The sequence below is a fragment of the Aquarana catesbeiana genome, linkage group LG02 (assembly GCF_042186555.1).
Source record: "Aquarana catesbeiana isolate 2022-GZ linkage group LG02, ASM4218655v1, whole genome shotgun sequence".
In the NCBI taxonomy this organism is placed as follows: Eukaryota; Metazoa; Chordata; class Amphibia; order Anura; family Ranidae; genus Aquarana; species Aquarana catesbeiana.
In genome coordinates this window covers 664,776,565-664,789,611 of record NC_133325.1, presented here as the reverse complement: position 1 = coordinate 664,789,611, position 13,047 = coordinate 664,776,565, and the positions used below count along the sequence as shown (strand labels likewise).

Sequence of the window (13,047 nt, the reverse complement as noted above, 5' to 3'; positions counted from 1 at the left end):
GCTCCTTTAGAGACTGTACAAGAGTGACTTCCAAACAGGAGAGTCTTGAACCTGCTGGGGTGATGTGGTAAGAGGCTCTGCGATGTCCATCCATCTTGTCAGGTGAGGATAAAAAAGAGAATGGTGGGGATCTCTCTCTCCAACTTTTTATAGCTAACCAATCCTGTCAGATTGTGGAGACGGAGTCACAACCCAGTGTGTGCTGCCATGAAGGTGTCAGGAAATAGGATTTTTGTACTTGCTATAAACTCCTTTTGTTTTTGGCGTCTCTTGAGAGACACAGGTCCTCATTTCTCTGTTTATGCTCATTCTCTTCTTACTGCTTGCTACAAAACTGAAGCATGCTGATATCCTGTATTGGCCTACATTTTTTTTTCCTTTTGCCAGTTTCCTATCCTTCTGTAATTGGCTGTATAAACCAAAAGATTGAAAGGCTTCTTGTGTCCCTGAATGAGCTCTTAAGAAGATTTTATGGTCAGTACAAAATTCAATTTAAACTAGGTACTTGAGGGAAGCCTGTAAGAAAACGCCCAAATAGTAGTTCTGGGGATTTTGAAGGAGTCACTTTTTATGTATTTTACACAAAAAAAAACCTAATGGTTTTAATTCTTTTAGTGTGGTAATTAATGTGTGATGTGTTTTTAAATATTTTTTTTTTATTCTCTCTCTAGAACATTCGTCCAATCAACACTGCTACGGGTCCTCCTCGATTCAGATTGCTGATGAGTGATGGGTTAAACACACTTTCATGTATGTTTTTTTAAATTGTATTGTAGCATGTTTCTATTGCCACATGGTCCAGGAAAATGGGTTTTTTACCACTTCAATACAGGGCACTTAGACATCTTCCTGCCCAGACCAATTTTCAGCTTTCAGTGCTGTCGCAGTTTGAATGACAATTGCGTGGTCATACAACACTGTACCCAAACTAAATTTTTATCATTTTGTTCCCACAGATAGAGCTTTCTTTTGGTGGTATTTGATCACCTCTGCGGTTTTTATTTTTTGCTAAACAAATAAAAAAAGACCGAAAATTTTGAAAAAAATAAATTTTGCTTTTGTTTCTGTTAAAAAAAAAAATTTGTAAATAAGTAAGTTTTCTCTTTCACTGATAAAGCGGCACTGATACGGCGGCACCGATGAGGTGGCACTGATATGCGGCATTGATGGGCACTGGTAGGCGGCATTGATGGGTGGCACTGATATGCAGCACTGATGGGCATTGATAGGCGGCACTTATGGGTGGGATTGATAGGCGACACTGCTGGACACTGATAGGGGGGTACTGATAGGGGGGCACTGATGGGCATCCCTGGTGGCACTGGCAGTGGTAGGCATTGGAGTGGGCACTGATTGGCAGCTGCCTGGACACAGATTGGCAGCTGCCTGGGCACATAGTGGCATTTCCCGGGGGGTCTAGGGGCATACCTGGTGGTCCTGGGCGGCTTCCCTGGTGGTCCTGGGCGGGATCCGAGGGGAGGCTGTGCTGATAAACAATTAGCACAGACCCCCCCCTGTCAGGAGTGCAGCCGATCGGCTCTCCTCTACTCGCGTCTGTCAGACGCGAGTGAGGAAAAGCCGATCACTGGCTCTTTCTATTTACATCGTGATCAGCCGTGATTGGACACGGCTGATCACGTGGTAAAGAGTCTCCGTCAGAGACTCTTTACCTAGATCGGTGTTGCAGGGTGTCAGAATGACACCCCGCAACAACGATCGCCACAATGCGCGCCCTCGGGGGCGCACAGTGGCTCGATATTCCTGATCACGTCATATGATGTCCGGTCAGGAATATCCAACCACTTTGCCGCCGTCATTTGGTAATAGGGCGGGCGGCAAGTGGTTAATAATGCAGATATTAATTGCTGACTGGCTTAATAGTAGACAGCCATGTAATTTAGGGCTTTTTCTTGTGAGCAAGTTTGAACTGATTTATGTATAGATCCAAGTTTTGAAAGTGGTTGTAAACTCAAAAAAAAAAAGAACCCTGCAAGACAAAAGCATAATAAGCTAGTATGCATTGCATGCTAGTTCATTATGAAATACTTCCCTTAGATCTAAGCTGTTGCAGCGGTCCCTGTACACTGCTGTGACCGGTGACATGTCTCCCGGAGTAATTTCCGGGTGCACGGGCTCCGGCGCTGTGATTGGCCGGAGCCGCAATGATGCCTTATAGCCTTACCTGTAGGCTAAAGTGGTGTAACATGGTTTACGACCGCTTTAATACACTTGTGTATGTTGGCACCCTGTTTTGTTGAAGTAATAAAAACTGAGCTGGCTTGGCACAGCAGAGGGGTTATTGAATGACTTCGAAAAAGAACTGAACATCTTTCTCTCCAGAAAGGGAAAAACATTAGCAACCTTCTTGATATACCCTCAGGCTGCCTATGTTTTGGTGGCCTTTTTTTGTGTTCTTACATTTTTTTAATTTTTTTCCTGCACAAGGAAATAACCTTCAATTCTCAGTAGATATTCGGGTGGCACAGTGGTGTAGTGGGTGGCACAATGGTGTAGTGGGTGGCACAGTGGTGTAGTGGTAGCACTCTCGCCTAGCAGTAAGAAGGGTCGCTGGTTCGAATCCCAACCACGACACTACCTGCCTGGAGTTTGCATGTTCTCCCTGTGCCTGCGTGGGTTTCCTCCGGGTACTCCGGTTTCCTCCCACACTCCAAAGACATGCTGGTAGGTTAATTGGATCCTGTCTAAATTGTCCCTAGTATGTATGAATGTGAGTTAGGGACCTTAGATTGTAAGCTCCTTGAGCGTAGGGACTGATGTAAATGTACAATGTATATGTAAAAGCGCTGCTTAAATTGACGGCGCTATATAAGTACCTGAAATAAATAAAATAAGATATTCAGATTCTTAGCCTTTCTATAATTTTGAATTGGCTTGTCCACCCCCTTTTTTTTTTTTTTTTTTTTTTTTTTTAAACCTTAGAAGCATTGCTGGGTCCCATCTTTATTCTATTTCCATTAAACTGCTTTAAATGGTGCTTAGTATTTGACACAAATGTAATCCTAGTTTGTGAGCCATTGAAACTTTTCATATTGGTGTATTATTCTGCTGTCTCCTATCCAACCAGCGGATGGAGCTTATTGTATCCTTTTCACACATTAAACTGTTTCAGCTTTGCCAAACAAATCTGAAAATAGAGTAGAGCTGAGCTTCTGGCGTTGCAGGAGAGTGCACTGTGCATGCTCTCGTCTTCATAAAGAATGAAGTTTTCTCCTGTGTTTCTGGAGACTAACCCTTATTGTATGGCCTTCCCTAATCATAGATCACAGGACACAAAAGTTAATAGTTACTACATGGGTTATGCTGCCACTTTCAGGTGAATGGACACTGGCCAGATAAAAAATCCCTGCCCAAGCATAACCCCACCAAGCTCTGCTAAGCCTCAGTTAGGTGATGGACGATTACCCGAGTCTCTCTGAAGATCCCTTTTTTTTTTTTTTTTTGAGATTTTGTTCCTACATTTCCAGGCCTGTTCCTAACACCCCTATCTGGGCACAAATGAGACCTATCCAGATAAGTTACTATGGCCAGCAGGCCAAATGCGACTGTACCCGGACTCTGCATACAAGTGCAGGGACGGCCTGTAACGGGTGTCGTTTTGGCTCTGGATCCCATGGGCAGTGACTTCTGACTTGTTTCATACCTGATGATCTTGCTCACAGGGAGCAGAAGTGATTATCATCAACATACTGAAAATTCAAGTGGTTTTAACTAGCTCTCTCATTCCGATCTGTCTGTCTTCAGGGTGCAGTTGGACAATGCCATTGCAGTAGCATACATCGACCCATCAAGAAGGGACTGTCAAGTCATGCTGCATATGAAGAATCAGACTTGATCTAGTCTTAAGCGGAACTTGATGTTCCAGCCATCTCCACTGTCCACATTTCTGCTATGGAAGATTCACATAGCATTATCTCAGCTGAATCAAAGGGAATGGTCCCTTCTCCTGGAGGTGTTCAGAGATTTGTCTGTGGTGGAGGGCACTGGATGTGGATCCCTTGGTGTCATAGATTCAACAACAAACTTGACAAGTATGTGTCGCACACCAGGGCTCCTCTTGCTATTGTGGTGGATACACTGGTGACTCCCTGGGATCAGATTTCAGATCTATGCCTTCCCTCAACTTCAACTCCTTTGTTACACAGGATAAAGGTAAGTTGGAGGACATTCTGGTGATACTGATCACACTGACCTGGCCAAGGAGAACCCTTTTATGCAATACATCTTAGATCTCTTGTTAGCTGAGCTGTGGGCTTTTCCAGATTGTCCGGACCTGCTGTATCAGGATATGCTATTCTATTCTGCTTTACAGTTGCTGACTTTGACAGCATGGTTGTTTGAAACCCAGGTCTTGAGAGATTGGGGGTAGTCTCAGACTGTGATTCCTACCCTTCTCAGTGCAAGAAAGTCAACCAGGAAGGCATACTATTGTATTTGGAAGGCTTATTTCACCTGGTGTGAAGTTCCCTTCTCGATGGTATGTCGAGGGGTGGATTCTAGCTTTTTCCCAGTTTGGTCTGGAGATGTCCTCAACTTTGAGTACCATCAAGGGACAAATCTCAATCTGGCTTTTTGGTTGGGTTCTGGCCAACAGGAGGAGGACCTTTCAGACCTTTAAAAAAGGTTTGGCTGTTGCTTACTCATCACTTGGAGTATCTGGTTTTCATCCTAGACCACACAAGCCTCTTCCCAAAAAAACTTCTAACGTTCATCTTCTGCATAACAATCCTGGGGTTGGTGGTCACCTCCTTTTTGAGGCAGTACCATTTGCCCAGTTTCCTACTCTTCTCCTACTCCAGTCTCCTACAGCTCAGCATTCTATCATTGTGGGACTTATTGGTTCAGTCTCTAGATTAACTAATTTGCCTGACACAGAGGTTCAGGCTGTCTCTGACCTGGTGGTTCAGGAATCCCACTTTTAGAGTTAGGGAAATCCAATTGGAAGATGCTCACAATGGATGCCCAGGCTGGGGAGGAGTCCTAGACACTTTGTTGGTGCAGGAGTCTTGGTTTCTGAAGGAAGCAATTTTCCTGTACTGATGGAGGCTTAACATTCTGGAGCTCTGAGTGGTTTGGTTGTCCCTGCAACACTGGACCTTCCAAGGATCATCCATTCCAGATTCAGATGGACAACGCCACAACAGTCAGTAATCATGGGGCACAGCAGCAGAGGTAGAAAGGATTCGGTCTTGGGTAGAACTTAATGTTTCAGCCTTGTCCACCATTTACATACCAGAGGGGGCAAATTGGCAGGCAGACTTCCTTAGCTGCCAGTGCCTGGATCCAGGGAAATGGGCTCTAAACATGAAAGTGTTCCAAGATCTATTCTACTGGTGGTGGATGCCAGATGTGGACCCCCGGCCTCCAGGTTCTGCAGAAACTGGTGCAAACAAATGGCAACCACCCCAACCTGTACCTGGCCTTTGCAGCAAGGAGCACATGGAAGGGCGACGCATGTAAAAAAAAAAAAAAAAAAAAAAACAACAAATAATTTTCTAGCTCGCTTACCAGCCCGTCTGCAACAAACCGAATTGACCTCGTCTTACAGTTCGGAAACTGGGCAGGTTTGTCTCCAGGTTCAGAGATCCCTGGTCAAAAGCAGTGAATGATCTGGTGGCTCTTTGCATTTCCTAAATGCAGAGAATGCATTAAGGTAAAAAAAAAAAAACAAAAAAAAACCCTTTGTCTTCTTTTGGAACCACTTTAATGGTTGTTTTGAGATGCCAATAGCCTTTTTATTTATTATTTATTTCAGGTACTTATATAGCGCCGTCAATTTACGCAGCGCTTTACATATACATTGTACATTCACATCAGTCCCTACCCTCAAGGAGCTTACAATCTAAGGTCCCTAACTCACATTCATACATACTAGGGACAATTTAGACAGGATCCAATTAACCTACCAATATGTCTTTGGAGTGTGGGAGGAAACCGGAGTACCCGGAGGAAACCCACGCAGGCACAGGGAGAACATGCAAACTCTTTTCAGGTTATATTGATAATTCAGGACTTCCAGGTGTAAAGAAATTCCACACTCTAACAATGCTAGGTTTTGCTGCTAAAAACAAATGGAAAAGGATAGTTTTAGTTTGTGGGGAGAAGGTTTCAATACCTAGACGCAATAAGGCAAGTGCTGGGTTAGGAGTAACCTGAGATCCCACTATATCAGAGGCTAGGCTAAAAACCTTATTCCAGCAGGAATGGATGGTCTTACAGCTTCATAGTATATGTGATAAAGAACCAAGTTCACCACATTGTCTCCAGTATGTGGAGGAATGTGAGGTGTAAAATTTTTCAAGTCTTTAGGGCATGAGGTATCAACGGTGGACTACTTTTTGATAACGCTCCCAATGGTTTGTACAGTAAATGTCTATATGGGTTGTGGAGAACATCAGCTTCCAAGAGGACCCAGATTGGGAGATGCACAGTTCCACTTACCACTTAGCCGTGGTGTGGGATTTGGAAAAGTCTACATTTCCATTTATTATCCAATATTTTATTGTGGAACTAAACCCTCTTACCCTTTACAGCCAAGGAAGCTGCCATCTTCGCCTCTGATCTGCAGTTGCCATGGTGCTACACATGTGGTCATTTGACGCCAGTCTTTTGCTGGCTTGAAAGTTCAGTTAAGAGTATAAGCAATGTAATTGCTTTGGGAACTGGTTAAATCAATAGGTTTAGTTCTTTTAGTTCTTTTAGTGCTTTAAAGAGTTTACATTAAGATTAGTTTAAACACCAAATCGTTAGAGAACAGAGGTAGTAGTCTCACTGGTTGGTTAAGCCATTTCTTGTATTGCAGACTAAAGAGTTCTAGAGCTGCTATAGTTTGCTTACAGGCATTTCCTTCCAGCTCTCTTTTCTTCACATCTACAGTCTTTTGAGCCTTGTATGCAGCCTAAGGTAGGGGGTGATGGCAGACATAACATGACCCGCAGTCAAATGCTGAAATCTGTAAAAATGCCTATATTCTCTTAACATCCCTTGCCATGCATAGCTGATGGAGCAATTTGTATAGATGCGTGGGCTCAATTACTTGGCAAAGGTTTGCCTGCCACTTCCTCTAGGTCAAATTAGTACACCACCACCCCCCCCCCTTTTTTTTTTTTTTTTTCTCATTACATATATTTCTCTGTATAAATTCATGAACTGGTTCTTTATAGTGGTTGTAATTCTCTACAATGAAAAATCAACAAAGCTTATCTCTGTGTACTTGCCTCAATCCACAGCACCAACTTTGGTTCCTTTCTGGTCTTTCTTTCCTCCTTTTTGCACATGGTGCAGAATTTCGAGAGACTGCCCTGCCCCTCTCCAGCACACAGAAGGTGATTTGAGAACCACAACTTTTGTGTGTTTCTCTGAGAGTCGGGGGAGTGTCCATTCTCTTCACTCAGCTCTCTTTTATGTCCTGTGCAGTGTGTGACATTAGATCCCTGTCTCCTGAAGGTCAGAAATGCTGTGTAAACTGTTCTCTTTGAACAACTATAGAGGAGAGAGGGCTGTAGATAAACTACTGCAGCATATGTAGGAGGATTTGTTTAATCTCTTTATCTTCTGAGACTGGTCACTTCAGTGGCTATATGTAAAACCTCATACACACGGTGCAATTGTTGGCCAACCGGGCGTCTAATTTTTGTCTTAAGGTTATGTGCCAGGATCTTGTCTTGCATAACAACGTTGCACAATTGTCGTGCCGCAAACGTAGTGACGTACTACGAGGAATTTCAGCTCTTGAGCGTCACCTTTTGGGCCCCTTCTGCTAATTTTGTGTTTGAGCGCTGATTTCGGGGCATGCGTGTTTGTACTTTTGACTTTTGTGTGACAGATTTGTGTACTGACCATACGAAAATCTGACGTCAAACCGTTGTCTGACCAAAATTTACTAGCCTGTCATCCAACATTTGTTGGCCGAAAGTTGGACAAAAATTGTCAAAAGGAGCGTACGAACGGTAAGATTTTGGGACAACAGTCTGTCAACAGACAATCCCCTGTTAACAATCGTACCTTGTGTACGAGGCTTTAGAGTTTACAACCACTTTAAGGCATTGCTGCCATGGTAATAATAAAGGCTGGGGAGATGTTTTAGTATTGTTTTAACAGGCAATCATAGAGGTGTTTTTTATAAACCTGGCATTCATTATTTGTGGTGTTTTATTAATGGTTTTCTTATTTAGCTCAGTGAGGATCTTAAACATTTTACTGCTTGTTTATCTTTCAGCTTTCATGTTGGCTACCCAGTTAAACACTCTTGTGGATAGAAATCTCCTTGCAGCGAACTGTATCTGTAAGGTCTCCCGGTACATTGTGAACAACCTTAAAGATGGAAGGTATTTAGCCAATTGCTTTCTTTGTCTGTATCAGTGAGCACACCATTGCTATGCAGTGAAAATTCACTTCTGCCTTTACTTCACCAAATTGTAGCTGTACAGGTTCATGCACATGTGTATTGTCCTCCAAGGTATTTTCTGAAGTGTATCGATTTCAGCTTGTTAATATTGCATGTGTTGTCGAATGCTGCACGTTGTGTATGTCAATGCTGTACCTTATTTTTATTACCAAACTGTGGTCTATTCTGTTAATGTTTGAACACAGTATATTTAGTGCTTTCAGCCTTTTTCAATATCTTTTCAGCTTGTCTACAGTTTAGGTTAGCATTTTAAGAATAGTATAAGTAAAAAGTTTTTTGTTTTTTTTTGTTTTTTTTGTGACTGTGTGACGCACATAATCTACCAGGACATGCGCCTCTATCCCTATTATATTGAAAAAAGGAGAAAAGTTGGGACTTTTTAAATGAGGAGTGTGACACACAGATGGTAAAACTAATGCACAATGGCACATTTGCTTTATTCATGAAGGTACACGTAAAAACATAATGCATTTACAGAAATAAAAATTATTAAATGACAGCTGATATGCATACATAACATCAAATTGTTACATGATTTAGCCAAAATTCCATAAAATTCATATATGATTTGGATATAAACACATGATTGTAACCAGAAAAACTGCATCTAAAAATCTCTGTTTTTCGTGGATGAAGCTCCACTTAGGAGCAGGCGCAGCTTGTGTCTTGCGCGCCAACCATGGGGGTATATATAGCACTCTTGGCGGAGTCAATGATGTCTCATGTTTTTGCTGGGCACTTTTCAGATCACAATTGGATTGTTTAAACTACCACTGGAACCTAAAGTACTTTATTTTAGTTCGGTTTTACTTTTACGGTGTTTCATTTAGGTATTCCTTCTTTGGATCTAGTTCACCTTAGTGGGTATCCAACCATCCCACTCTTTCCTTTAGTTTGTGGTTCCCCCCCACTTTCTCATCACGCACTTGCCCCTTTTTCCGCAATCAACCAATTTTAGGCTTTTTTTTTTTTTTTTTTTTTCGGTTTCAATTTTTTTTTATTAAGGTTCCATTATACATGAAAAGGAACATGTATCAATTTACATTTGTATATTCATAATACAAATGATGTATGTCCAGAATGAGAACTGTAGCAATTATCAGTTAAACCAAATAATGCATATAACCATAACCCCCCTGTCCGTTTGGGTCATGTGAGACAGATGAGGGACTCTGAGGAGTTTGTAGAGAGACCCGGCTTGCCACCAGGACACCCAAACACCCCTATTGGGAACAAACTGTGAGTGGGTAGGGGCGCTTACAACCAAACCTTTGCATGTTAATTTTCCGGTTCTCCGGGTGGCGTATTTGCAGTCACTCAACATCTTGGGTAGTGCATGTAACTCAAATTAGACATTGGGGATATGTTTCAAGGGAGAAGCTCCTTGTCTTGGCGTAAATTGGAGTTAGGTGTGTTCTGGTTAGTATAGCCCAAGAATCTATCAGGGAACCTTCGTTTTCGTTATGAGGAAGGAAGGATAAGGGAAGAGTGGAGTACAGGGGGGAGGTGTAAGTGTGCAGTCAGGTGTCCGGCATATATATCTGATACTGTGTATTGGCCCCCAGGTCAAGCTATGGTTTTGTGTTTGATAGACTGTGGAATTCTGCTGATTCTGTAAAATGAATCCAGGAGGCCCATGTTTTGTGTAATTTCATTTGAGTTTCTCTCACCTGTTGTATTAGGTCTTCCATTTCGGCGATCCTCCCCACCCGTTGAAGCCATTCTGAGATACTAGGGGGGGAGGTAGCCTTCCAATGTATGGGTATACATAGTTTGGCTGCGTTGATGAGGTGTAGGGTGAGAGATCAGTGTAGGCAGATTGGGGTAAGGATGTGTGGTGCAGTAGATATTGAGCTGGTGTCAAATCTGGGGAGTAGGCCGTTATATGGGAGATCATGTGGTGCACTTCTTTCCAGTAGGGTTGTATATGTGGGCATTTCCACCGTAGTTGGACAGAGAACCCTGGGCTGTGTTGCATCTCCAGCAGAGAGTCTCCCAAACCATGAAAAGGAGCTCTTGTTCCATTTTTGGAGGTCTTGTATAGTTCTAAGAATAGGAAGGAAATTCCTAGAGTATACTAATTTTACCGGTAGTTGGATACCAAGATAGGTGATGGCGTGTGGGTCCCAGCTAAAGGGAAAGTTAGCTTGGCATAGTGTCACCGTCTTAGCAGGCAGAGAAACGGTGCCCTGGATTTTGCAAAATTTGGTTTGGAGATTGGATAGTAATTTGAAGACGGAGAAGCCTTTTAGTAGGTTGGGAATTGTGGTGATGGGGTCTGTAAGGAATAGCAAGATGTCATCTGCGTATGCCGCTAGTTTGTATGGTCTATCTTTAATTTCTATTTTATCTTTAATGTCTGGGTTAGCCCTAAGTCTGCGGAGTATAAGGTGAACACAAATATAAGGGGCATCCTTGGCGTGTGCTGTTCGACACAGAGAAGGCGTCCGACAGGTGACCGTTGACTTTAATCCGGGGCTTTTGCCTGTCTAGTTGTTTCAGGGCCTCAATGGATTCATCCCAAGCTATTGGTTTGTCTAGGTCTGCTGCCTCTGACGAGGTAATGGGTTTTGGGCTGTATTGAGAGGGGAAGTTGGTAATTTTCTCCTTTCTATCTGTGGCTGCCTCTGGCGTAGTCGGGTGGGTAGGTTATAGTTTGGTATAAAATTGCTTAAACTGATCAGCGATGCCTTCTGAGGTGGCAATCGTGTTTCCTAAGGGCTCTGAGAGGGAGTGAATTGTCGAAGTCTTTTTCTAGTTAGGTGGGCTCTAGCGAGCAATTTTCCAGATTTATTGTCGAATTCGTAAAACAGCCGCTGTGTCAATGCATATTTGCATCTGATCGTTTTCCTCAGCTCCTCTAACAGAGCTTCCCTAGCCTGTACTAGTTTGGTGAGTCTGCATTGCCAGAGATTGTTTATGCTTTTTTTCGAGGGAATGAATGCGCTCAGACAGTTCTGCAATACGTGCTTGTCTAGCTTTCCGTCGCTTTGCAGCAATGGAGATAAGTTCACCCCTAATGACACATTTGTGTGCTGCCCAAAGTGTCATTGGATTTGTATCTGTGGATTAATTCTTGCGAAAATATTGTGATAGGCGCAAGTTTAGTATCTTCAAAGTTTAAGGGTCGTTAAGGAGGGAATTATCAAGTCGCCAGATTGCTGATCTCGTGGGCATTGTCGGGAATGCTAAGGTAATGGAGATGGTATTATGATCCGAAAGGAGCATAGGGTCTATGGTTGCGGTTACGAGTGACACTAGATCTGTTTCAGTTATAAAGAAATAGTCAATCCTTTGTGTGTTTTGTTATGGGTCGGCGAGAAGAATGTGAAGTCCTTGGTGTTGGGATGCAGTGTGCGCCACGTGTCGTACAAGGTTAGATCGCTAAGCTGTGTTTTTATTGTTCGAAGGGCTCTGTACGTTAAGGTGGAGGAGCCTGATGAGGTATCCAATGAAGGAGTGAGAGCCAGATTAAAATCTCCCCCTACAATAAACATGCCAGTGTGAAACGAGGTGAGGAGTGTTTACGAAAGAAGGGCACTTGTTTATTGGGAGCATATAGGTTCACTAGCGTGATGGGTTTATTGTAGAGTTTTTTTCCTTTTTAACAAATATATTTCGGCCATTAGCATCTTGCAGGGTATCTTGAATCTGGATAGGACAATTTTTGTTAATGTAAAATGGAAACACCTTTGTATTTGGTCATTGGATGCATGGCAGGCAATGGGATAGAAGTTACTGTGGAGTTTAGGGATGCTATTAGATCTGAAATGCGTCTCTTGAAGAAACACATATGCTTTAGTTATTTGTAAAGATAGTAGTAGCCACAACCTTTTTTCGGGGGGTTTTTAGTCCGCAAATATTTAGGGAGTATAGCTTGACCTCGGGGGGGGGGGGGGGGGGGGGTCCTCGAGAGAGGGTGATTGGCACCGTAATGTGGCAATATCCAGAGGGGGGGCTGGGCGTCTGCACACAAGGGGGAAGGGGTTCAGGGACTCTTAGAGGAGGGGGTCTCGCCTATATAATGAACCGAGGATAGGTGGGACCTGCCCACCCTTCACAAAAGGTTGGAGTCTGTTAGGTACCAGTGTATAGATAGTGAGTGCTGTCCCGTAGGTAGCAAACCCTACACTATGCCACTGTGTGGGGGTTGGTAAAGTCCAAGCGGGATAGATTTTACGTGTATGATGTGTCTACCCGCCGCTACAGGGTTCTGCAGCACGTAAGTGAAGGTGTATGGAAAGTGGGTTGTCTTCAAAGTGTTTGCTAAGCCTCTATATGGTCAGTATAGGGTACAGGCCTATTGTATCATGTAGTATTAAAGGGGTTGTAAAAGTAAGTTTTTTATTTTTTATTTTTTTTTCACTTTAATGCATTCTATGCATTAAGGTGAAAAAACATCTGACAATACCGACCCCCCCCCCCCCCCCACCCGGTTTAATTACCTGACCCCTCGAAAGTCCCTCGCTCGCCCCCGACATCCTCTTCGCTGCTCAGCCTGGCCGTTGATTGGTTACAGTGGATGGATTGAAAGCAGCGCAGCCATTGGCTTGCGCTGCTGTCAATCACATCCAATGACACGGCGCGCCAGGGAGCGGGGCCGAGTGATATAGTGAGCGGCT

General features: G+C 43.3%; 1 protein-coding gene across 2 annotated transcripts in view; it reads left to right on the top strand.

The window, feature by feature from the left end:
• RPA1 (replication protein A1) overlaps window positions 1-13,047 on the top strand; it is a 150,899-nt gene that overhangs the window by 39,576 nt on the left and 98,276 nt on the right. Inside the window, exons 3-4 of one of the 2 annotated variants that reach the window (XM_073616620.1) lie at window positions 672-750; window positions 8,237-8,345. In XM_073616620.1, the coding sequence (XP_073472721.1) occupies window positions 672-750; window positions 8,237-8,345 (188 nt within the window). The remainder of the gene's footprint in view (window positions 1-671; window positions 751-8,236; window positions 8,346-13,047) is intronic. The other variant, XM_073616621.1, reaches the window with a different exon arrangement.